General features: G+C 28.4%; 2 protein-coding genes across 3 annotated transcripts; one reads left to right on the top strand and one right to left on the bottom strand.

The window, feature by feature from the left end:
* Window positions 1-1,986: 1,986 nt before the first annotated feature.
* On the top strand, window positions 1,987-6,188 carry LOC101503258 (probable WRKY transcription factor 70). Its single transcript, XM_004490464.3, has 3 exons — window positions 1,987-2,409; window positions 3,421-3,522; window positions 5,582-6,188. Exons 1-3 carry the CDS (start codon window positions 2,138-2,140, stop codon window positions 5,997-5,999), a joined length of 792 nt encoding a protein of 263 aa, XP_004490521.1. The 5' UTR covers window positions 1,987-2,137; the 3' UTR covers window positions 6,000-6,188.
* Window positions 6,189-17,870: 11,682 nt separating this feature from the next.
* On the bottom strand, window positions 17,871-22,097 carry LOC101502928 (WRKY transcription factor 55). Of its 2 annotated transcripts, none has more exons than XM_073365526.1 (3): window positions 21,512-22,097; window positions 20,415-20,549; window positions 17,871-18,683 (listed from the first exon to the last, which is right to left on the bottom strand). In XM_073365526.1, the coding sequence occupies exons 1-3, from the start codon at window positions 21,988-21,990 to the stop codon at window positions 18,248-18,250; spliced, it is 1,050 nt and encodes a 349-aa protein (XP_073221627.1). In that variant the 5' UTR covers window positions 21,991-22,097; the 3' UTR covers window positions 17,871-18,247. The 2 variants fall into 2 exon arrangements, with proteins under 2 accessions (XP_073221627.1, XP_027188015.1); XM_027332214.2 differs by having other exon boundaries at window positions 17,873-18,683; window positions 20,415-20,546.
* Window positions 22,098-25,683: the final 3,586 nt, after the last annotated feature.

Genomic DNA, 25,683 nt, shown 5'->3' with positions numbered 1-25,683 from the left:
TGTAAGCTAAAATATAATTAAAAAAAAACCAAAAAATCGAAGGGTTGAATCAATGTTCACTCTTTTTTCTTCTCAAATATGGAATTTTAAGCTAGCCCAATAATTTATGCTGACCCAAATTTATTGGATTTGCATACAGAGTTTCCCTCCCCTAATCTAAGTTATGCACTATAAAAAATTTAACCACATATATTTGAGTAGAAAAAAACTTAAAATATTCAAATATAATCAATGGATTGCTCAATATTTATCCTTTGGACAATATATTAAAGCTCTAAACTATTTTATAAATTAGCAGCAGTAACAAAAAAGCAGAAATGCAAAATTGCAACAAACCTCAAAGAGAGAATTGTACAAACTTGAAATGCAGTAGCCAAACACAATTATGCAGTAAAAATTAGCAACAAAAATTAACAAGAAAAGGATGAGAAGAATTGTACAACCAAGATTTGATCTCGGAGTTCAGTTCAATAAGGATCTACATTCTCTCACCAATATAGTTAATTTTAGCCATAACCAAAATGAATTTCAAAATAAGTATACTTGATTTTTATATTAAATGTTATAAAATAACTAATAGAACAAGTTTATTTGGAAGTGAAAGTAATATTTACTTGTAAGAGGTTTTTGAAAACCTCTTTGAACATTACATTTGTGGTAGTTGCATCAGTTCACTTGCTTTTCTATTTTGCAACTTATCCTCACTTGCTATCTTCATGAGCTTTTTCAACATCAATAGAGTGCAATATGTTTGGGGAGAATGAAAGTGCAATTTGGGGTTAAAGGGTAGATTGGAAGATGACATTCATGATTGGAACTTGTTAATTTTATTCAATAAAATGGGATAGCTGCCAGATTATGTCATATGCTCTAAGGTTAGGTACTTATATTTTGATGGGTCTTTAACATAAAATTGGTATACTCTTACAACCCCTATCCCCACTCTTTTCAATAGACTGCAAAATCATCAATAAGGATATGGTCGTTGAGAACATTCATTTTCAAAGTAATTAAAAGCAAGCTCAATAAAACTAACACATCTTTCATTTTCATTGTCGCTACCATAATCTAATAACACCCTTTTGTGTAATTCCTCTAATACAAACATAGGAATTTGATTTTCAAGCAACAATAAATCCCTTTGTGTGATTATGTAGATCCATGATGTAGTAAACAAATGTGTTAAACGAACCAAATGAATAGAAACGAACCAAATGTGTTAAACGTTGGAGAAAGAATGAAGGAAGGTGCTTCAAAGATGGAATGTCGGTTTGCCGGAAGGAAAGATTGCCGGGAAACGCTGCCGGAAAACGCTGCTGGAAAATGCCGCCAGAAAACGCTGCTGGAAAATTCTTTTGAGGATTTTGGGGATTTAGGGTTCTGAGATTGGAATTTGGGAATTGAGTGGATAAAATCTGGTTTAAATCCAAATCCAAAAATAAAATGTGGGTGGTTATCCAACCGGTTTTAAATAAATCGATTTATATCTATACTATTTTAACCGGTTATTAAAAATGGTTTTGGATCTGGTTTTGGATTTGGTTCTCAAAACCGGTTTTTTTGCACACCCCTACCTGAAACCACATCAATTTTCCAATACACACCGAGACAAATATTTCCACCAATTTGAAATTGTATTCGACAAACAAATAGCAATTCAACATAATTTTAATATTAACTAATATATTAAAAAGTACTAGTACATTAATAAATGTGCCAAGAAAAAGTACTTTGATAAAATATTTATTTATTTTTGCTAGAATATTGTGAATTAAACAACTTGTTGTGGCCTTCTTTTTACTATTCCTCTAACACATTATAATCTAATATGTCATTTTTATCCATGGAAATTTTATTTTTTCCATAGAAAAGTTAGTATCTGATTTCACATCTCACTTTCATAAAAGTAAAAGTAAAAGTAAAATTAAATTAAAATTAGAAAGAAAAAAAATTCTAGGGATATCTCACTCTCACTATCATCTTGAATTCATTAATTTGTTTGAGTCTTATTTTCTTCTCTCTCACCCTTTCCCCCAAACCACACCCAACAACAACAACAACTATACTTTTCTTACTAATAAACAAAGTTTCCAAGAATTACAAAACAGAACCTTAGCTAGAAGAACAATTGCAGAAAATGGAAGATAATAATATCCTTCAAAGTGTAAAGAAGAGAGTGATAATCAAAGAGCTTGTTGAAGGCAAAGAAGCTGCAACAAAACTCAAGTATCTTCTTGAAAATGAGAATTCCTTTGGAAATCTCTCTTCAGACAAACTAGCTGCAAATGTGCTCAGTTCTTTCACAAAGGCCCTTTCTATTATCACTCAACACGGCGGTGAAAATGGGTCTCCGGTGGTGGTAGTCGCCGGCAATGATAGAAAGGGTGGGATACGTTGCTACAAAAGAAGGTTATTAATATTAATCAAATTTCCTTTTTATGATAAACTAATATGTTTTTATTTCATTTCCTCAACAAACAAAAACCTATGTTTATGTCGCCGATTTAGGATCTGTACGGACGTACGGACACATACTTTTAACATGGACGTACGGACATAATTATATAGTTATATATTCTTGGCTATTTTATTTTTTCCATAGCCAAAATGTTATAAACTTAGTTTTTTCTTTTAATAGAAAAATGTCAGGATGATAATTAAAAATTGTGTAAATCATTCTTTTTTTTTTATTTTTTATTTTATTTTAAAAAATACTGTAAATTCTATCGTAGCTAACTTGTCATTTCGATCTCCGAGTTTTTAAAAAATTGTGTAAATCATTGTTTTAGTTTCTAAAATTCATTTTGATTTTTGATTTAACAAAAAAATTCAAAGTAATATTCGAATCTTCAAAATAGTTTTTCAAAGATACAACTTACTAACATAAAAATCTATGAAATATATAATATAGTATCAAAATAGTTCATGATCCTTCTAACGTCAAAAATTAAAATGACCGACATTTTGATAATTTGAAGACTAATTTGAGTCTTTTGCTGAGTTATGAATCAAATTTGCAGTGTTTTATACTTTTAGAGATTAAAACAATGATTTACCTTAATTAAATACCTTCAACCATAATTTAGATCTAATTTTTTTACTTATTTAATATTTTCAGAGATTAAAATTGTATTTTTTTCATTCACCATAATTTTTTACTTATTCAATATTTTCAGAGATTAAAATTGTAGTTTTCTCGTATTAGCATAAAATGGATTTTAATATGAATTGATCAATTAGCTCATGAGATTTTTATGAGTTTAAGATCTAAGCGGTTTTTTTTTTCTTTTTCTTTTCATAAATATATATGTAGTTCTAGCTGTGGAGTATTATTTCATAGATTTTGGATATAATGCATCTTCTATAATTTACATGAAATCGTGACAAGCATGTATAGGAAATATTTGTTGTTTCCCTCAGGAAGAGTGCAGAGACATTGACCATGGTTTCCGGCACAACAACTGATATTCATTCATGGAGAAAGTATGGACAGAAGGAAATCATGAATTCAAAATTTACCAGGTAATTGTTTTTTCTTTATTTGTAATATGTTATAAGATTGATGATCACAAGCAATTAAGTGTATCTTTAGTTTTTCGGTGTGATTGTGAAAATTATGGTAAGTCACCATAATTACGTGGATGTTGCACTGAATAAACTCTTATAAAATTACAATAGCTCATCGTGAGTTTATCAATTCTACATAAAACTATATATGAACTAATTGTTTTATATTTTAGTTTAATACGTATTTTTTTTTTAAAAAAAACTACATGTAGATGTTTTCAATTTTAAATTTTCATCTTTAAACTTTGTTAAAAAATCTTGAAAATCTAATTGATAGTTGATAGATGATGAAATTTGGTCTAAGTGCAACTTAGTCTATTTGGAAAAATACATCATGATAGAATATTTTGTAAGCATGAAGCTAATATTCTTTCAATTGTTGAAAGTGTGAAGCATTTAATTTGATTTTAGTTTAAATGTAATTTGAAAGACCTTAGCCCTGACTATAACCAATGGTCTTTATAACCATTGAATTGTTTAGGTTGATGGTTATTTTTGTTGTTAGAGAGATTGTTCTATAGAGTTCTTGCTTGCTCACTCTATAGCACTTTTATGCTATTGAAGAATTGTTGATATATATATTTTAGTTATTAAAAACAAAGTTGATAGAGGATCAACTAATTGATAGTTTACAATTTATAGCCAATAAAAAATAAGTTAATTAAAATATTTGATAAAATTAGCGGTTTAATTAATTTAAAATTTTAAAATAATATCAAAAGACATTTTTAATTAATGATAAAACTCATAAATTAATGTTTAAAATATTATAAATTTAGTAATTTAAAATTTATTAATCTGATGTATTTTTTATTTATTATTATTAAATTAATTTTTTCACTATATTTTATTTTAAAATATATTCGATAAATATATATAAATCCTCTAATAGTGAAACTTAATGATAGTTTTACCACAACAAACATATAATAATTAAAATAAAAAATTAGAACAAAATATAAATAAAATAAAAATAATCCTCAATTTATTAATCATTCTCTTTCATACATTGAACATGGTCCTGCAATTATAACAAATACTTATTTTATTTATTTTAAACTATAATAAATAAATAAATTATAAATGACATATAATGGGGTTTCAGTTAAAATAATAAGAAATAAATTAAAAAAAAAAGTTATAAACTTCAAAGTTACTTGAAGTAACTTATAAAAAAAAGTGTTATAAATTAGGGAAAAAAACTATAGATTTGTAACAAAATAGTTGTTATTAAACAAAACTTTTTTTTTTGTCATATGAACTTATAAGTTATAAGTTACAGGTCAGTTTATTTTGTCAAACATACTCTTAAATAGTTTTAATGAGAGATGTATGTAAAAAATAATAATGAATATATATATAGTAATAATTTGCAAATCAATTTATATTTATGAGGAATTTTTTCTTCTTCAAAGCATGCTTATATATAGGGAGAGGTAGTACAAAAAAGTTAGGAAGTAAAAGGAAAATAAATCACACTAGAATATGATCCACATGAATTACAAACCAATATGAAAACGCACAATCAAACCCTCCTACTAGATTTAACAACAATCAATTACATTTTGGATGATGTTTTAAAAACCAAATTGAACCGACTATATAGTTTAATGGAAATCCCACGATTTATCGGTTGGTTCAATTTTTGTTTAAATTATAGTCGGGTGAAGTTGAATTAACTGAATTTGAATCTACTCAAGTATTTGAGTATCCATTTATAAGAGAAAAAATGAGATAAAATAAAAAGTACATTTAATATTTTAATTATTAATAATTTCACACTTTCTCTCTTATAAGTAAACTCTCAAGGAGATCTAAACTCAAATTAAATAAAGATTTTGAACCATAGTTTAATCATATATTTTTTGTTTGATATTGATTGATTTTTGAACTAATTGAAATATTATCCGTTATATTATCGGTCCGATTTCTAGTCCGGTTTGAAAAACTTTTGTTTAAAAAAATCAAATAGGCTAACTCATCTTGTATTAATACTTTATATATATATATATAGGAGTTACTTCAGGTGCAAACATAAGCATGATGAAGGTTGTTCAGCAACCAAACAAGTGCAAAAAACACAAGACAATCCTAATATGTATCAAATTACATACATTGGCATTCACACATGCAACACCACTCCTAAGCCAACACAATTGAACAAAGATATTTCAAGTATTCCTCCATACGAAGCATGTCTTGTGAATTCTGGTATTCCTGACTTGAAAGTACCAATTAGTGAACAGGATCACCACATTACCTCACCAAGCCAAACTATAAATCAAGAATATCCCAAAGAAGAAACTCCTAATAATGTTACAGCACAAAAACATGAGTTTATGGAATATGATGAAAATGCAGATACTTTGTCAGTGTTTCAAAGTCTAGCACAGGAATTTGGGGACATTGACTTTCCTTTTTATGGAAATTAATTAGTTGTTGTTAAGTTAATTGGCTCAAGTCAAGTTAGTTAATTTATTAGCATTAGTTACTCTTAGTAATTCAATTGTTCTATTTTGATTAGTTGAGTAAGTTAAACTTTGTAATTGGATTCTCACATTATTATATAAGTCATTTTGTACTATCAATAAAGCTAAGAGATCATTTTTGCTCTATTCTCCTTATAACAATTGGTAACAGAGCATCTCTAAGAGACATGTAAATAAAACAAACAAGAATTATTTTTCAAGAATTTATGGAGAATACGAATAATAAATGAATAAGTGTTTGTGTAAGCATCTATACCAAAGTTCGACAATCACTAAGATCACAGGTGTATGTTGATGGAGAATTTTCTTCGCTCAGAAGAATATTAGACCTTGATTGAAACAGGGGTTACAAAACCAACAAAAGGTGTAACGCTAAACTGAAGCTCATCAAAAGCATCTCGATGAATCAAAGCTCAAGGATTTGAAGGCAAAAAAGTATTTGTTTCAAGCAATTGATCAAGTAATCTTAGAGACTATCTTACAGAAAGATACGTCAAAGCAAATATGGGATTCCATGAGGAAGAAATATCAAGGAAATACGAGGGTTATGGCAGTAGCAAATAAAATGCATATTCACGGTAAAAAATGCGATATGTCACCGTAGTTGAAAAACTCCTTAGGTCTTTAACTGGACAATTCAATTATATTGTGTGTTCAATTGAAGAGTCCAAAGATATTGATACCTTGTTTGTTGATGAACTTCAAAGTTCATGAACCAAAATTCCACAAAAGTCGTGGAGAGGAACAAGTCTTAAAAGTTACCTCACAAGAAAATGGAAGGGGCAAATGAGACTTCAGGGGAATAGGGAGAGGAAGACTTAATCAAGATACAGTTGAATGTTTTAAGTTTCACAAGACTGACCATTACAAGAATGAATGCACTGAATGGGAAAAAGAAGTCAATTATGCATAATTCAATGAAGATGAGATTGTGTTACTGATGACACATATTGATCCACAAGAAAAGAAAAAAAGAAGATGTTTGGTTCTTGGATTCTGGATGGTCTAATCACATGAGTGGAAACAAAACTTGGTTCACTAAACTTGATGAAAATTGCAAGCAAGTACTCAAGCTTGACAACAATTCAAAGATGAAAGTTATAGGTAAAGGCAATTCAAGCTCAAGATGAATGGAGTAGTTTATCCCATTCAATATGTGTATGTTTTGCCTGATCTTAATAACAATTTCTTGAGCATATGACAATAGCAAGAAAAGGGGCTGATTGTGATGTTCAAAGCTAGAAGTTGCAAGATCTATCATCCTTACAAAGGGCTAACTCTTGAAACTAATATGACACCAAATAGAATGTTTAAGCTACTTGCAAAGGTTGCTCATGATGATGATACATGTTTTCACATTGTGAGTGAAGCTCAATCAGACTCGTGGCATTGCAGATATGGACCTCTAAGTCTCAAAGGACTTAAGGTCTTGGAGAATAAAGAAATGGTGAAGGGACTGCCATATCTATATATTACTATAAAAATATGTATAGATTGTATGAAAGGAAAGCAACATAGGAATTCCATTCCAAAGAAAAGTCAATGGAGAGCAAAAGAAAATTTGGAGCTGGTTCATGCTGATATATGTGGGCCAATTACTCCTGCACCAAACAACAATAAGAGGTATTTTTTGTCTCATAGATGATTTTTTTAGGAAGGCATTGACCTATTTCTTAGTTGAAAAATTAGAAGCTTTTTATCAATTTAAATATGTTGACACCTAATTTTGTCAGCTCTTCTTTTTATTTGCAGAAAAATATAATAATAAGTATTAAAGATATTTTAAACTTTTTGTTAAATAAAAAAAAACAAAAAAAAGATAACAATTCTGATTTAATTTATTGTTTCTTAGAAAAGGCTAAAAAATCATACCATAGGTTTTTGAAAACACTAAAATTTACCTTAATGAGAATTATTTTCATCCAAAAATTTAAACTTAATTTCTAACTATAAATAAGAGGACAAGAAAACTAAAAAAGGGGGAGAAAAAAGGAGAGATGAAAGATTGAGACCAAGAACTAATAAAAAAACCTCTCTAGTACGATAAATACTTTTTTTTTTCTCCTCGTCTATTTTTTTGACATTATTGTTGTTATAAAGTTTTTTTTTTCTTTTTTATTATTCGATGCACGTATGATATAAACAGGAAATTTTTTTGATTTCACGATCAAGTTTTGGAATTAATTAATAAGAATAAAGTTGATTGTTGTATAATCGTCTACTTCTTTATCAAATTTGTGATCTCTTATATTTATTTTATTTTCTTTCTTGTGCGTTAGATCTTAAACTCTTTGTTATTATCGCCTCCGGTTCGCGCCACATTTGCGCCGCCGACTCGTGAATCTGCTATTCAATTTTTATCTTTTACAGTTTGTAAAAGTCAAAAAGTAATAAAAGTGTTTCCTTAAAATAAAACGATACACAAATCAATATAGAACACATCACTATTATTATTATTATTATTATTATTATTATTATTATTATTATTATTATTGTTATTATTATTATTATCATTATTATTATTATTTTTATCACGATTATGTGTTGTTAATTTATTTTGATAAAGTAAAATTAATAATAAAATCAGTCAATACATAAATATTTTCTATCTAAGAACTACGTGAGTTTTGATTTCTCTATTACACCTGGGGATACGTAGGAGTAAGGTCTTCACCTTGTTAAACCAAACTAATAAAAAAAAACATACTTTTTCTTCTTTTATTAATATAAATAATTTATTTTCTTTTTTTTTTATTATTCTTTTTGGGGGTAAAAATAAATAAATAAATAAAAAGTTTGTATACAATTAATTATAGGGTAACCGTTTTAACAGACATTGTAAGGTGATAATACCTCCCTACTCGTAATCGACTTCTGAATCCGAATTTTTTGTTCAAACAATCATTATTTTAGGTTTTATCCAAGTTTTTCTTAAATAAAAAATAAAGTTGGTGGCGACTCCTTTTTCGCAGACAAACCAAGCGCGACAGCTGTCGACTCCACTGGGAACTTTTGAGAGTCAATTCTAACCAAATTAATTGTATATAATTATTATTTTTTTTTTTTATATTACCCTCTTTTATTTTTATTTGTTTTAATTAGTTTGTTATCTATTTATTGTGAATATAATTGTAGTGATTCTTCTTATTAATCTATTAACTATATGCATTTATGGTAATTTATTCTCCTTGTGGAGTTATACATGTATTTATGATAATTTGTTCTAATTGTGGTCATTTCTTTTATTTATTTATTTATAGTAACTTACATGTATTTATGGTAATTTATGTTAATTGTGGTGATTGTTTTATTTTATTTATTTCTTTATAAACTATACTAACATGGTTTGCACACTTATGAGTGGATTCTATACCCGAACTGAGTGTAACCTAAGATAAGTCAGAGACTGTGTAATGATAATCTGTACATCTTGTTTGGTTGTCATGAAAGTCTCACCTAGAGTTAACCTTTTGTAGAATATTTCCATTTTAATAGTTTACATATTATTTGGTTTAATATTTTAGAATTGAGTTGTGTGCTCTATGAACCAATTTATAACCATAGAGTGACCCATAATGAAGGTTCACATTAAATACCATAGAACAATTAAATAGTAAAAGAACCGTGTAGGTCACATGCATATTTAAAAGAAGAAAAAAAACCTACCATATTTATATCTCATATTTGCATCGCATAATCATGCATGTTTCATTTTTTTTTTATCTTCATTTTGCAACATATTATTTAAAAATAAAAATAAAAAGTCATTGCATATTATGAGATAGCAAATTTTTATTACATAATCATTGTATTTTTTTTTTACATTCTCATAACATTTTCCTTCAAGAAAAAAAAAAGAACTACCTACCCAATACCATTGTCACTTTCACCTTCTAGTACTCATGCATTCTTTTTCAGTCTTCTCATTTTTTTTTTTCACATCATTTTATTTATCATGGCTGCCTTTGAAACAAAATCATTGCTACATCATTTTTAGAACCATAAAAGTTAAGACTTATTGTGAATATCGTTAATTATATGGAACATGGGATCAAATGGTGGATAAAAAAATACTCTCTTAAGAAAGACCTTGCCACTAAGAATTCTCAAACCGGATGTAAGAAATCTTAAAAATCTTGCTCTAAAATTGAAAAAAGTGCAGCGAGTGATCTTTACTGGTAAATTCAGGAAAATTCTGGATTTGCTTGAAGTTAATGTGCAAGTAAGCGCCCTTACAGCGTTGGCCCAATTCTATGATCCTCTCTTCAGGTGTTTCACCTTTAGGGGCTTTCAATTGGCCCCAACACTGGAGGAGTTTGAACAAATATTGGGGCATCCAATAAAGAGGAGTAAACCTTACCAGTACATGGAGCATTACCCCTGCTGAAAACAATTGCCAAGACACTTGATATTCCTATAAAATAGATAGAGGAAAATAGAATCGACAGAGGCAGTTTGATTGGATTCTCGATAAAATATCTTGAAGAGAAGGCGATAAACTTAGCGAGAGATGGAAAGTGGGACACTTTCATCAATGTACTCACCTTAATTATATACGGAATTGTTTTATTCCCAAACATTAAAAACTTTGAGGATTTTACGGCAATAGACGTCTTTATGGCTCATAAAACATCGATGGAGAATCCAGTACCAGCAATTCTAGATGACATTTATTGCACTCTCGACTACTGTCATGAGAAAAAGGGAGGATTGATCAGTTGTTGCTCATTGATACTCTACATGTGGTTCATCAAACATACTATTCAGGCCGGATATCAGCTAGGAACCATAAGTAAAAAGGAATGGGCCACTACTCTAGCAAATCTCAATGAATGAACGATCCAGTGGTACTCGCAAAGTCATAATATAAGGTTATTGTCTTCTCTTCATGATATTTTATCGAAAATCCAATCAAATTGTCTTTGTCGATTCTATTTTCCTCTATCTCTTTTATAGGAATATCAAGTGTCTTGGCAATTGTTTTCAACGAGGGGTAGTACTCCATGTACTGGTACGGTTTACTCCCCTTTATTGGATACTCCAATATTTGTTCAAACTCCTCCAATGTTGGGGCCAATTGAAAGTCCCTAAAGGTGAAACACCTTAAGGGAGGGTCATAAAATTGGGCCAAAGCTGTAAGGACGTTCAGTTGCACATTAACTTCAAACAAATCCAGAATTTTCCCGAATTTTCCAGTAAAGATCACCCGCTGCACTTTTTTAAATTTTCGAGCAAGATTTTTAAGATTGTTTACATCCGGTTTGAGAATTCTTAGTGGCAAGGTCTTTCTTAAGAGAGTATTTTTTGAGCCATCATTTGATCCAATGGTCCCTATAGTTAAAGATATTTATAATAAGCCTTAAATTTTATAATTCTAAAAATGATGTAGTAATGATTTTTTATTCAAAGGCATCTGTGATAAATAAAATGATGCGAAATAAAAAAAAAATTAGGAGTTTGAAAAAGAATGAGTGAGTACTAGAAGGTGAAAGTGACAATGGTATGGGTGGGTGGTTCTTTTTTTTTTTTTTTTCTTGAAGGAAAATGTTATGAGAATGAAAACAAAAAAAATGCAATGATTATGTAATAAACTAAAAAAGAGTTTATTATCTCATAATATGCAATGACTTTTTTTTTTATAAAAAAAAAACATGTTGCATAATGAAGATAAAAATATGAAACATGCATCATTATGCGATGCAAATATGGGATATAAATGGAGTAGTTTTTTTTACTCTCAAATATGCATGTGATTAACATGGTTCTTTTCTTATTTAATTGCTCTATGGTCTTTAACGTAAACTTTCACTATGGGTGACTCTATGGTTCTAAATTGGTTTCTAGAGCACACAACTCAATTCTAAAATATTAAACCAAATAATAGGTAAACTATTAAAATGGAAATATTCTAGAAAAGGTCAACTCTAGGTGAGACTTTCATGACAACCAAACAAGATGTACATTCAAAAGATTATCATTACATAGTCTCTAACTTATCTCAGTTACACTCATCCTGGGTATAGAGCCCATTCATAAGTGTGTGAATCGTGTTAGCATAGTATGTAAAGAAATAAATAAATAAAAAACAATCACCACAATTAACATAAATTACCATAAATACATGTAAGTTACTATAAATAAATAAATAAATAAAAGGAATGAGAACAAATTATCATAAATACATCTATAACTCCACAGTTAGAATAAATTACCATAAATGCATATAGTTAATAGATTAAAAGGAAGAATCACTACAATTATATTCACAATAAATAGATAACAAACTAATTAAAACAAATAAAAACAAGAGGGAGTAATATAAATAAAAAATAATAATTATATAAAATTAATTAAGTTAGGCTTGACTCTCAAAAATCCCAGTTGTCGCGTCCAGTTTGTCCGCGAAAAAGGAGTCGCCACCAATTTTATTTTTTATTAAAGGAAAAATGGGATAAAACCTAAAATAATGATTTTTGAACCAAAATTTCAGATTCGGGAGTCGATTACTAGTAGGGAAGTATTACCACCCTACAACCTCCGTTAAAACGGCTACCCTATAATTAATTGTATACAAACTATTTATTTTTTTATTTATTTAGTTTTACCCCGAAAAAGAATTAAAAAAAATTGCTCCTACGTGTACCCCCAAGTGCAATAGGAATATCAAAACTCACGTAGTTCTTGGGTTGAAAATATTTATGTGTTGACTAATTTTTATTATTATTAATTTTACTTTATCAAAATAAATTAACAACATAATAGTGATAACAATAGTAATAAAAGTAATAATGATGATAATAATGATGATGATAATAATAATAATAATAATAATAATAATAATAATAGTAATAATAATAATAATAATAATAATAATAATAATAATAATAATAATAATAATAATAATAATAATAATAATAATAATAATAATAATAATAATAATAGGAGTGATGTGTTATATATTGATTTGTGTATCGTTTTATTTTAAGGAAACACTTTTATTACTTTTTGACTTGTACAAACTGTAAATGATAAAAATTCAAGAGCAGATTCGCGAGTCAGCGGCGCATATGTGGCGCGGACCGGCGGCGATATTAACAAAAGAGTTTAAGACTAACGCACAAGAAAAAAAAAACGAAATAAATATAAGAGATCACAAATTTGATAAAGAAATAGAGATTATACAACAATCGACTTTATTCTTATTAGTTAATTCTAAAACTTGTCTTGAAATAAAAATTTCTTGTTTATATCATACTTACATAGAATAGTTAAAAAAAAAAAAAACTCTATAACAACAATAATGTCAAAAAATAGACAAGGTGGAAAAATAAAGAAAAACAAAGTGTTTACCGTACTAGAGAAATTTTTTATTAGTTCATGGTTTCAATATTTCTTCTCTACCTTTGTGCCCCTCTTTTAGTTTTCTTGTCCTCTTATTTATAGTTAGAAATTAGGTTTAAATTTTTGGAAGACAATAATTCTCATTAATGATCATTAAGATGATTTTTAGTGTTTTCAATTAAAAACCTACCATAATCACTTAAGGTATAATTTTTTAACATTTTTTAAGAAACCATAAATTAAATCAGAATTGATATCTTTTTTATTTTATTTTATTTATTTATTTATTTATTTATTTTATTTCACAAAAAGTCTAAAATATCCTTAATACTTATTATTATATTTTTCTACAAATAAAAAGAAGAGCTGACAGAAATAGGTGTCAACAGCTTAACTGTTTATTTTTACTTTTATCATTATTATTATTATTATTATTATTATTATTATTATTATTATTATTATTATTATTATTATTATCATTATTATTATTATTTTATTTTACTTAATTTTTTATATATATTTATTATTTTTCATAAAACTTTAAAAGTAGCGAACAAAATTAGGTGTCAACAAAATGTTTTAAGAATATAGTTGAGAAAGAAACAAATTTAAGAATTAAATATCTTAGAATTGATAGAGGTGGAGAGTTTACATCTACCAACTTCAACCATTTTTGTCAAGAGGCTTGGATAAAGAGATAACTCACCACTACCTATATTCTTTAGCAAAATGGAGTAGCAGAAGAAAAAAAGGACAATCATGAACATGGTGAAATCATTACTATGTGGAAAGGGAGTTCCTAAAACTTTTTGGCAAGAAGTTGTGAATTGGAGCATATATGTTTTGAATAGATCTTCAACGTTGGCTGTGAAAAAACAAAATCCCAAAAGAGGATTTTAGTGGTTGTAAATTGTCAATGTCACATTTTAATATATTTGGATGCATAGGGCATGTGCATATTGCAGATGTAAAAAGGACAAAATTAGAAATTAAAAGTTGCAAATGCATCTTACTTGGTGTAAGTGATGAATCAAAAGGCTACAAGCTTTTTGATCCAGTTGAAACAAATATTATTGTAAGCAAGAATATGGTGCTTGAAAAAAATGAACAATGGAAATGGGATGAGAAATACAAAAAAGAGATTGTTGCGGATCTGGACTGGGGACATACTGACGCAGAGTTGGAAACAAAAAATGATAGTGACACAAGTGAAGGCGAGTCATCTAAAAACAATGTTGAAGAAAATCACGAGTTGAATGAGAATGCAAGTAGAACTAGAAGACCTTCAGTATGGCTAACTGATTATGACAACGGTCAAGGACTTTCAAAATAAGAAGACGCTAACATGACAGATATGGATAATGCAAATCTTGATTGTCATGAAGCAACTATGAAGAATGCCATATGGAGATAAGCAACAGATGTTGAAATAACAACAATTTAAAATAATAAGACATGGAAGCTGACAGATTTACCAAAAGGCTCCAAGAAGATAAGGGTTAAATGGATCTATAAGACCGAACTGAATGAGTATGGTCAAATGGAAAAATATAAGGCAAGACTGGTGGAAAAAGGGTATGCTCAACAGAAAGGAATTGACTATACCAAAGTGTTTGCTTGTGTCAGTAGATTGGATATTATAAGGATGATTTTTGTATTGGTTGCTCAAAAGGGATAAAGTCTTTATCAATTGGATGTCAAATATGCATTTTTTTAATGGACATTTAGTAGAAGAAGTGTATGTGGAACAATCAAAAGGATACATACAAAGAGGAAGTGAAGACAAGGTGTACACGTTGCACAAAGTCTTATATGGTTTGAAGCAAGTTTCAAGGGATTGGCTTAGTAGAATTGAAGCCTATTTCATCCAAGAAGGTTTCCAAGCTAGCAAAAGTCAGTAAACTATGTTTCTAAAGCATGGTAGTAATGGAGGGATACTAATTTTGAATATCTATGTAGATGACTTGATCTACACTAGAAATGATGAGAATATGAGGATTGTATTCATAAACTTTATTAAAAAGGAATTTGTTATGATTGATTTAGGAAAAATGAAGTACTTTCTTGGAATTGAAGTAATTCAAGGAGTTGAAGGTGTATACATTAGTCAAAGAAAGTATGGGATGAAGATACTACAAAGGTTTGATATATGCAATTGTAATGCAGTAAAGGTACCTATAGTTCTTGGTTAAAGACTGGCAAGGATGAGCACGAAAACAAAGTGGACAACACTAGTTACAAACAAGTGGTTGGGTGCCTCATTTATATGACAACTAGAAGGCCTGGCACGATGTATGCAGACATCCTTATTAGTAGAGACTAATATGAGCAATCCTACAAAAATTCATATACAAGCCTCAAAGAGAATTCTAAGATATCTATAAGGCACTATCAATCTAGGAATCATGTATAAAAAAGGAGGAAATGTTCATTTGTTGGGGTACACAGACATTGATTATGCAGATGACTTGGAAGGTAGCAAAAGCACATTGGATTATGTATTTTTGTTGAGTAGTGGTGTAATAGCATGGTCCTCTAAAAAGCAGCCTATTGGCACCTTGTCAAGCACTGAAGTTGAGTTTGTGGTTGTTAGAGCAACAACATGTCAAGTTGTATGGATGAGAAAAATTCTAAAGGAACTAAGACAAAATCAAGAGGACATCATTACTATATTGTGTGAGAATATTTCCACAATAAAGTTTTCAAAGAATCCTAATCTCCAAGGAAGAAGTAAGCACGTCGATGTTAGATACCGTTACCTCAGAGACTAATATGAGCAATCCTACAAAAATTCATCTACAAGCCTCAAAGAGAATTCTAAGATATCTATAAGGGACTACCAATCTAGGAATCATGTATAAAAAAGGAGCAAATGTTCATTTGTTGGAGTACACAGACATTGATTATGCAGATGCTTTGGAAGATAGCAAAAACACATTTGATTATGTATTTTTGTTGAGCAGTGGTGTAGTGGCATGGTCCTCTAAAAAGCAGCCCATTGGCACCTTGTCAAGCACTGAAGTTGAGTTTGTGGTTGTTGGAGCAACAACATGTCAAGTTGTATGGATGAGAAAAATTCTAAAGGATCTGGGACAAAATTAAGAGGACATCATTACTATATTGTGTGACAATATATCCACAATAATGTTTTCAAAGAATCCTAATCTCCAAGGAAGAAGTAAGCACGTCGATGTTATATATTGTTACCTCAGAGAGCTGATCAAGGCAGACACCATCAACATGACTTACTGTGGCACCAAAGATCAAGTTGCAGACTTACTAACTAAGCCACTGTGCATTGAGATCAACTTGAAGTATGTGAAGTTCCAAATGTAAATTAATTGATTTGTTTTGTATGCAATTAGTTTAGGAGAGAGAATGTTAAATGTAATTAGCTCAAGTCAAGTTAATTAATTAGTTACGTAACATTAGTTACTCTTAGTAATTCAACTTTTCTGTTTTGATTAGTTGAGTTAGTTAAACTTTGTAACTGAATTTTCACATGACTATATAAATTATTGTGTAGTATCATTGAAGCTAATAAATCATTTTTGCTCTAATTAAACTTAATTCATTGTTGACATTGGAAATTTGATTATCTCATTTTTTTTAATAAATACTACTCATTAAGCACATTACACATTACACACATTTATTAATAAAAAATGTATAGTTAATGTATTAATAACATCTCATACAGCCAATTCATAGAAGATGATTTAAAAAAAAAGATTGTTAAGATCATCGATAGAGAAAAAGCTTCCAATTACAAAAGATGCAAGTGGGGGAAGCAAACTAGTGACAATGACAAACCAAAAAAACAAACCCCCAATCCCAAAACCACTTCTACTAAGTATGAAGCCCACAAATGAAAAGCAAATTAAACTGGATACAAAAACGATATTTTTTTTAATTAAAAGAAATGTTTATGATTTTAATTAGATAAAATATCGCTTTCAAAATAAAATCTTGTCTTATTCGTGAACTAAATTGAGAGAAGCATCTAAAATTATTCTTAACCTCATTTCACTAGAAATCAGAAGATTAAAAAAAAAAAAAAGAGAGAGAGAACAATCCATAACCACATGACATCTACAAAACAACAAGCCAACTTGCTTGTATGCATTCATTTAATTTAGCATTCAACTTCTACTACTTAGTTTTATTCAGCTAATTAATTGCAATTATTACATGAGGGAAACAACTGTGAATTATTCCATCTTATATAATTTATCTAAACTAATTAATTATCACCCACAAATTAAATTTGTATTATATACTTAATAAGAGAAGTACTAGCAACACATTAACATTTTAATACATTATCTTCTATTGGTTGAAATTCATATGGATTATACAAAATTATTTGAGTCCTATTTAAAGTTATAAGAACTCACATAAATTTTAACCAATATAAAATAATGTGTTGAAAATTGTGTTAAATAGTATATTGTTATAAGTTTGTCGTATATCTACTTACTAGTTATGATTGTTTGGAGTACAAATTCAAACAAACAAGTATTTGAAATTATAAATCTCAATCAATTTAGGCCATCAAATATACGAAATAGCAATTTAGTCTTTTAAATTAAAAAATATCAATTAGTTTTTTATTTCAAATTTTGCACTATAATTCTAAAAATTATGCTTATTTTTATGCACCAAAAGACTAATTTGCTTGTTTTGATGAAAATTTACTAATTAAATTGATTGATATTCTTTAAATTACTAGACTATATTGCTATTTTGTAAATTTGAAAAAATAATTTGACTTTTACAATTTCAAAAGACTAAAATACACATACCTAAGAAAATGAATGAAACCAACATGAAATCAATTACTCTATCATTCAACTTTTATTCTCATCAAGTTCCCATTTATCATCCATTGGAGCAAAGAGTGATTCCATACTATTACCACTACTACTACCTGAGTTGAACATTGTATCCGCCATATCGGCTACCGGATAATCAATGCCATATCTTGTAGTAGACGGTCCACCACTACCGCTGGCATCACCGGCCCTGAGGCCGAGGTTCGCCGCTTGAGGCCACCTTGAATTTGATGATGGAGACAATTGGGGAGAAATGGTGGTTTGAGTATTGTTAATGTTCACAAGTAGTTGTTGTGGTGGTGGATATGATAATGGTGCTGTTAAGGATTTGTGACAAATATGGTCACCTCTATATGTTACTTCAACTATGTTAGGATTCTCATCAACTCTTTGTACTTGCTTTTTTGCAGGACACAAATATAATTTTTGATGTGTGCACCTATAGTAACTCCTAAAAAATAAACAAACATTTTATATTAGCCATGGAAAGCAAAACATAAGATGACAATTATTTTTTTTATTAATAATTTTATTGAAGGTGGTCTATTCACCGTAATTATAAATTAAAAATAAAATATAATGATTTATTAGATACATATAATTAAAAAAATTAATTAATATTACATTAAAAATTAGAAAAAAAATATTTATATTTAAACAATTCTTTTTTTGTAATTGTTGGATGGAAGAAGTAGTAAAATTAATTAAATATGTAAAAATTAGTTTGGTAGTTAAAATGAAATAGTTAGAAAGTCGAAAAATATAATGATAAAAAACATCAATAATATGATCTTACTCTCTCTATAATAAAATTATTACTAACATTAAAATCTTAATTTAAATCTCTTATTAGATAATTATAAAATATATGACTATTTATTCTACTATTATTAATAATAATAATTAACAAAATAAAACATTGACTTTAAAAATAAAAACAATCAAGGAATATTAAAAGTGGTGAATTTATTCCTTTTTTTTTAGTAGTTTTTTTTAATGCTATTTGTGATTAAAAGGGGCTAGTAATCTCTTACACAATCAATGCGACAAACAAGTAGTCTCAACTCTCAACCAATCATGAATGAATGTGAAGGGACATTACAGTAAACTTCTTATATGGTGTGTGAAATGTGTTATATGAGTCAGTTCATGGGGTACACTTGAATTGTCTTACTGAACTTTCAACTTCTTTTTTGACATATACTGAGTTTTTAGAAGAAAGGTATAAGGTTTTCTTGATGGTGCAAAATGGAAGACAACGATGAGTTTGAATTTCAAACTCTTAAGAAAGAAGGAGTACAATTACTGTATACTTTTAAGACAAATTTTTTGGGTCAATTTTTTTTAAAAAAAGGTGACACTTATTATAACATGGAAAAAGTACTATATTGCATATTTTGAAATCTAAAAGATTTGGAAGTCTATGTAAATATATAATAATTGGGAACACTAATCTTAATTCAGATTCCTCATGCTTCTAATAAACCATTAAAGTTACTGGGTGACCATAGACTACTTAGTTTATAGCTCACTATTTTAGATGAGTTTCGATCGAAAGTTTGAACTTGTCTATTTAAGTTGGTCTATTCTATCTAATCCACTAAAAAATAAAATGATCACGACGAGATAGAGTGGGTTGGCTTGTCGGACCAAAGTAGAAAAACTGTCTTTGTTTTTTTATAAATAAAAAAGTGACTTTAATTGGATTCTTTTTAATTTTTTTACTAACTCAACCATGCAAACTAAAAGAATTGACCATTAACCTATCCAACCCAAACTAAGAGACTAATGCATAAAACGTTCAATTTTAGAATATTGCTATAAATCTATAGATAATTTACTTATATCTTTTTGTTGCTATAAACCTATGTAATATTTTTCTTTTCAAATTGTGTAATATAAATTTATATATCATAAAAATTTAATTATTCTTGATAAGTTTAATTAAATGTTTTTTATTATTAAAAATGAGTCACTAAAAAAGCGGTTGACGTATATAATGTATACACAAATAAATATTTTTCATTAATCATTAGTTAAATTTAATATTTTTTATATCTTCTAAATAAAAAGAGAATAATTAAAATATTCTAATTATAATTAATTATAAAAGTATACTTGATATGTGTCACTAAAATATACTTGAATCAAGATTGATAATGAATTAATTAGTGTTAATTACCTTGGGTACTTGCGGCCAAGTATCTCTTTTTGGCCATATTTTCTCCAAGTGAAGCCATCTTCTGGTGGCATGTCTGTATTTCCAACCTGTGGTGCTGGAACCATCACTGTTCTCTTCTCCAAATCAATCTTCCTGCTGCCACTTAGTTTATAGGTAAATTATCCACGATTTGTTAAAGACAACTTTAGCTTTACCTTTAATCATATAATAAATTTTAGAGAAAAAAAAAATTAACCTAATAGGAAATATCATTCAATGTGACATGTTGCATCAATTACTAAGAAATACCTTAGAAAATTCTGCCCCACTTTTGAGTCAGTTTTCTTTCTCTTTCTGTTACATACCAATAATAATGTACGGTTCATAAACAAAAGTACCCTAAAAAATAATTGTATTGTACTATTTTGTTTTCTTTCTTTTTAATTCAATTATTGTAGTGGCGGCTGAATTGTAAGCAATCTACAATTCTAAAAAACAGAATAGACTCTTCAACATTTTCATAAACTTGCTAGTTACCCAATTAGCAAGGCACCTATAATCATATACTAAAATCCAAATATTTCAATTCAATCACATATTGTGACCCTTTCTTAAGCTCATTCAAGCACCATTTTTTTTATGACTCAATTTTTTTTTCTTTATTAATTGGGTCTAGAGAAGATATGCTAATAGTTGCACATTAATTGAAACCATATATATTAAAACAGACCAAACTCTTTTGCATTTGTATAAACTAGTTAATTACTCCTAAGTTTGCTAGTACTATTTTCAATCACGTATATGCATGAATGTTTAGAAAAATGCATAATATACACAATAGTTTCTCTCTCTCTCTCCATAAATTTTTGCTTAAATGCATAAAAACTCAAATGTTGAGAATCTTAATCCTCAATTGAAGTATTATTTGTTGCATTTTAATGCAATTCTCGACAATATCAAACGTGGGTGGGACTTTAACCGTGATTATGGTTTAAAACTTTGATACACATAATTCACTTTCATTAATTAATCAACTAATTAATAAAAAAACTTTGATACACATAATTCACTTTCATTAATTAATCAACTAATTAACAAAAAAACTTTGATACACATACCTTTTTTTTGGCCTTGAGGGTGGTGTTTGTATTCCTTGCATTTCTCCTTCTAACCCTTTTGATTTTTCTAAACCTTCCACATTCCTCCCAACCATTTCACCAATCTTCAATGTTCCCTTTGACCTTAACATTGGAATATCACCACCACTTATCATCTTATTCTCAAGCAAAACATGACTCATATCAAAAGGGTTTTGCATTAAATCAAGCAAACGATCTATTTGAGCATGTTGAGTTTTGTTCATGAAAACATCATGAGACATCATTGAAGCAAATGAATTAGAAAGTGTTGTTTTTGTTATGTCATGTTGTGATGACAACAACATCATGACCCTTTCTTTTGCACCACCAAATGATTTTTCTACTTCATCAATGGATGAGAATAGAATTTCAAGGTGGTTGATTATGTTGGGTAGTTCAAGTTCAAGTTTTTTTGACGATTCAATAGCATGCATGATGAAATTCAAGACCTCTTCCATGGTTTTAGGAAGATTCAACTTTGTCTTTGTTTAGTATAAATTTAAACACAATGTTTGAAAATATATATAAAGAGGTTTTTGAGAAAGTGCAAAGTTTCTTTGTAAGCTTCTAGGTTGGTTCTGTCTATGTTTTGTGAGACATAAACTACTATTAGAGGAAGTAATTACGTATTTATGCAAAAAATGTCACAACTTTCTTTCAAGTTAATTTATCTCGCGTTGAAATTTAAATCTTAAAAACGCAATCACGTTAAAACTTGTTAAGTCTAACTAAGAATATTTTTTAAAGAATCAATTAATTTTATAAAAAATTGAATATACAATATTTAATATAATATTTTTATATTTAGTTATTTTACAAATACAATAAAAATATTTGTAATGTAGTTTTTTTTGTCAATAAATGAAATATAAATTAACTTGTACATTACTCTAAGTTTTCAAGTTCAAACTTAAGATATTTATATATAATTTAACAATATCAATATTTATCAGTTGAGTGAAATGTAAAGATATATCTCACATTAAATAAGTGTGTAGAAAGATTTTTAATAATAAATTTATTTTAAAAAAGAATTATTTTTTAATAAAATAATAAAAAAAATATACCACAATTTTTTGTGATAGTGACTGAGGAAATACAGGTGGAAAAAAAGAAGTTAAAAACAGAAAGGTGGAAATGGAATGTGAACTTAATTGATGAGTGTGAAAGCAACGAATTCGTCTTTTGGTCCATGACACTTTGTGAAAGCTTTCAAAATGTTATTTGCTTTTATTTTTGTTTTGGTCTTGGAGGAGACCCCTCATGCCCCATTGAAACCGTTTCTTTCATTGCACACTCAATTTGGAGAAATTTCAAGGTTTAAAGATTGGCCAAATCAATACTTTTTCTTCTTTTGTACCAATTCTTCTCTTTCTTTTTTTTTTTTTTTTCCTCTTTCTCATTTGGTTGCTAATTCTTCGAAGGAGCATTTGAACGTTTATTAACCGTTTAAACCTCATTATGGACTACTTTTATTCTACTTGGCTCACTTGCTCAATAAAAAATAAAAAATAAATAATAATAATAATCAATTACTTTATGAAAATACTTTCGGTTTTTAATATTTAAAGTGGGGTATGTCAATATAGATTTCTCAGAAATAGTTTAATAGTAGACTTTTATTATTTTTAGTAAAAGATAAATTTTATAATAATAAAAAATAGAAAAAAAATATAATATTTTATTAAAATTTACTAACAAAAGTAAGATCCACCTTTAGATCGGGTCTATATTAGACAATTATTTAAACTATGTGTTTATTTTAACTTAATAAGAGACTCTTGAGTTAAATTATTGTTACAAAGAAGATATGAAATATTAGTTAATAAAGATGTATTTTTGGAAATAATAAAAATAATTTTTTTGACATATTCGTTATTTCTAGAAGCGTAGATAATTATTCACTTTAAATATCTCTTATCTTTTTATTAACGAGTAAAATTAAAATAAATATTAAAAAATAAAAATAAGAAATATTTTCTTTAGATAAACGAACCCTCCAAAATAACCAATATTAATAAAGTTAGCGCTTAATCATCTTACCATTTTACTTGTTAACTTTGACACTCAACCACCAAACACACCTTATATTATCACTTCAATATATTTTTTATATATATATTTTTTTAAATTGTAACTTACTCACATTTCTACATAAAATATAAAACTACATATATTTAGGGAGTGAAATCATGCATGTTTATTATTATTTTGTTTTTTCTTTTATTAAATAAGTTTACAATCCCTATAAAATATCTATATTTTACTTTTAGTCTCTATAAATTTTATTTTCCACTTTTCAGTCTCTGGAAAAATTATTTGTCATCTTTTAATCTTCATTGTGAAATCAATGCAGTTTGACTAACGAAACTTCACCTAGCAGTGACACGTGGACAAATTTGATGTGTTAACACAACCACATAGATTAATAATTTAATATTAATTTTTTTAATTTAAAAAAAAAATTAATTTCAAAAACTAATTTATCAAAACTATCATCTTTGTCCTTCTCCTTCTAAACAATCATCAGAAACCCTAATTTTTAAAAACACCCCTTCCTTCTCCCATAACACAATATGAACACCTTTTACCTTCTCCCACCACATCATCCCTTAATTCCTTTCTCACCACATTTTTGAGACACAATTTCTCTTTCTTTTGAAGCACAAACATATCTCTTGAAATGCCAAGGTTTAGTCTCAATTGTCACATGAATCTTTCCATGCTTCACCCTTGGTATTTCTTCAACATCATAATCTTTTTATTTTTCTTCCACTCCTTCAACAAAACCTTGTTCAAATTCTAATTCTACACTCACCTCCTCTTGTTCAACCACTTTTCCACATAGCTCTCACTACAAGAAAAGATTCTTATACATATGGAAAATTATCCGCAAATGTCAAATCATGGGTAAATTATTTAATATCTATGAAAAAACCGTGAATAAATTTGTTATTAAGTAATTTAATCTTTTTTAATTGGATTATGCGGTTTGTCCGTAGGTAAAATAAAAAAAAAAAAAAATCGTGGGTAAAGTTAAAAACATGAAACTCAACTTTAAATTGCCAAAATTTATTTGTATTTTTTTTAACCACTGAGTCTCTGTATGTATTATCCGTGGGTAAAGTGAAAGTAAAGTTTTGTCTATTACTTTCTTTTATTAAAAAAAGAAAAACTTTATTCTTAGTAGGTATTAGTTAGAGTAAGTAATAGTAATAACATTAGTCTGAGAAAAGTGATTGTTGTGTTAAAGGGTGCATGTTGTACTACAAAGACAATAGTGCAGATATAGAGTGTAGGTTTTGCCATGAACCCCGATATATTCCTCGCAAGCCTGGGATAGGTAACCACAAAGACATTCCAGTTAAGAGGATATTCTATATGCCAATCACTCATAGGTTAAAAAGATTGTATGCATCAACGGAAACTGCTGCCCAAATGAGATGGCATCAACATAATAGATCGAGTTCAGGCAGTTTACGTCATCCACCAGATGGGGAAGTGTAAGACCCATAATTTTAAAGTACCATTTATGTATTTTTGGTGTATTTTGGATTTTGGCTCGGAGGCTTTTAAGCCAAAGTTAATTATATTTTGGAGTTTTATAATCAAAAAGATATTTTGATGCCAATTAAAGTTTCTCGTCGATAAATAAATTGAATTTAACTGCGATAAATCCTTTACGGAGAATTTGATGCGTCTCGGGTGAAACGGTAATTTAACAAATATCTAGATTTTGAGATATTTGTTAAGTTATATTTTTTATATTTATATATGTTTGTTTGGGGGGAAAAAGAAAAGAAAACTAGAAGGAAGGAAAAGGAAAAGAAAAGAGTATATAAAGGAAAGAAGGAAAAGGGAAGAAAGGAAAAACAAAGGAAAGAAAAAGAAAGGAAGGAAAATTGGAATTTTCCATCTTCTTCCTCTCTGTTACCCGTGAACCAAATTCCCTCCTTTCTCCCATTTTCATTTTCGTCGCTTTCTTTTCTTCAAAACTAGTAACCCAAGGTTGGGTGAGAGTTAGATCAAGGTTTTCGCAACTCCACTCTTCCTCTTTGATCCGAAAACGAAGAAAAACGGTATTTGAGATCCAAACACAAACCCCTCCGTTTCTTCTAGATCCAAACCTCATTTCTCGAAGAGATAGAAGG

Source organism: Cicer arietinum, chromosome 2 (genome assembly GCF_000331145.2).
Source record: "Cicer arietinum cultivar CDC Frontier isolate Library 1 chromosome 2, Cicar.CDCFrontier_v2.0, whole genome shotgun sequence".
NCBI lineage: Eukaryota > Viridiplantae > Streptophyta > Magnoliopsida > Fabales > Fabaceae > Cicer > Cicer arietinum.
This window is presented reverse-complemented; position numbering and strand designations above follow the sequence as displayed.

What these genes read in the sequence shown, in the direction of transcription:
- LOC101503258 (XM_004490464.3), top strand. Translation starts at nt 2,138, where the DNA reads ATGGAAGATAATAATATCCTTCAAAGTGTAAAGAAGAGAGTGATAATC. An exon ending in ATACGTTGCTACAAAAGAAG is followed by an intron (nt 2,410 to 3,420) that starts GTTATTAATATT and finishes TGTTTCCCTCAG; the next exon opens with GAAGAGTGCAGAGACATTGA. An exon ending in ATGAATTCAAAATTTACCAG is followed by an intron (nt 3,523 to 5,581) that starts GTAATTGTTTTT and finishes ATATATATATAG; the next exon opens with GAGTTACTTCAGGTGCAAAC.
- LOC101502928 (XM_073365526.1), bottom strand. Translation starts at nt 21,990, where the DNA reads ATGGAAGAGGTCTTGAATTTCATCATGCATGCTATTGAATCGTCAAAA. An exon ending in CCCTCAAGGCCAAAAAAAAG is followed by an intron (nt 20,550 to 21,511) that starts GTATGTGTATCA and finishes ACTAAGTGGCAG; the next exon opens with CAGGAAGATTGATTTGGAGA. An exon ending in CTTGGCCGCAAGTACCCAAG is followed by an intron (nt 18,684 to 20,414) that starts GTAATTAACACT and finishes TTTATTTTTTAG; the next exon opens with GAGTTACTATAGGTGCACAC.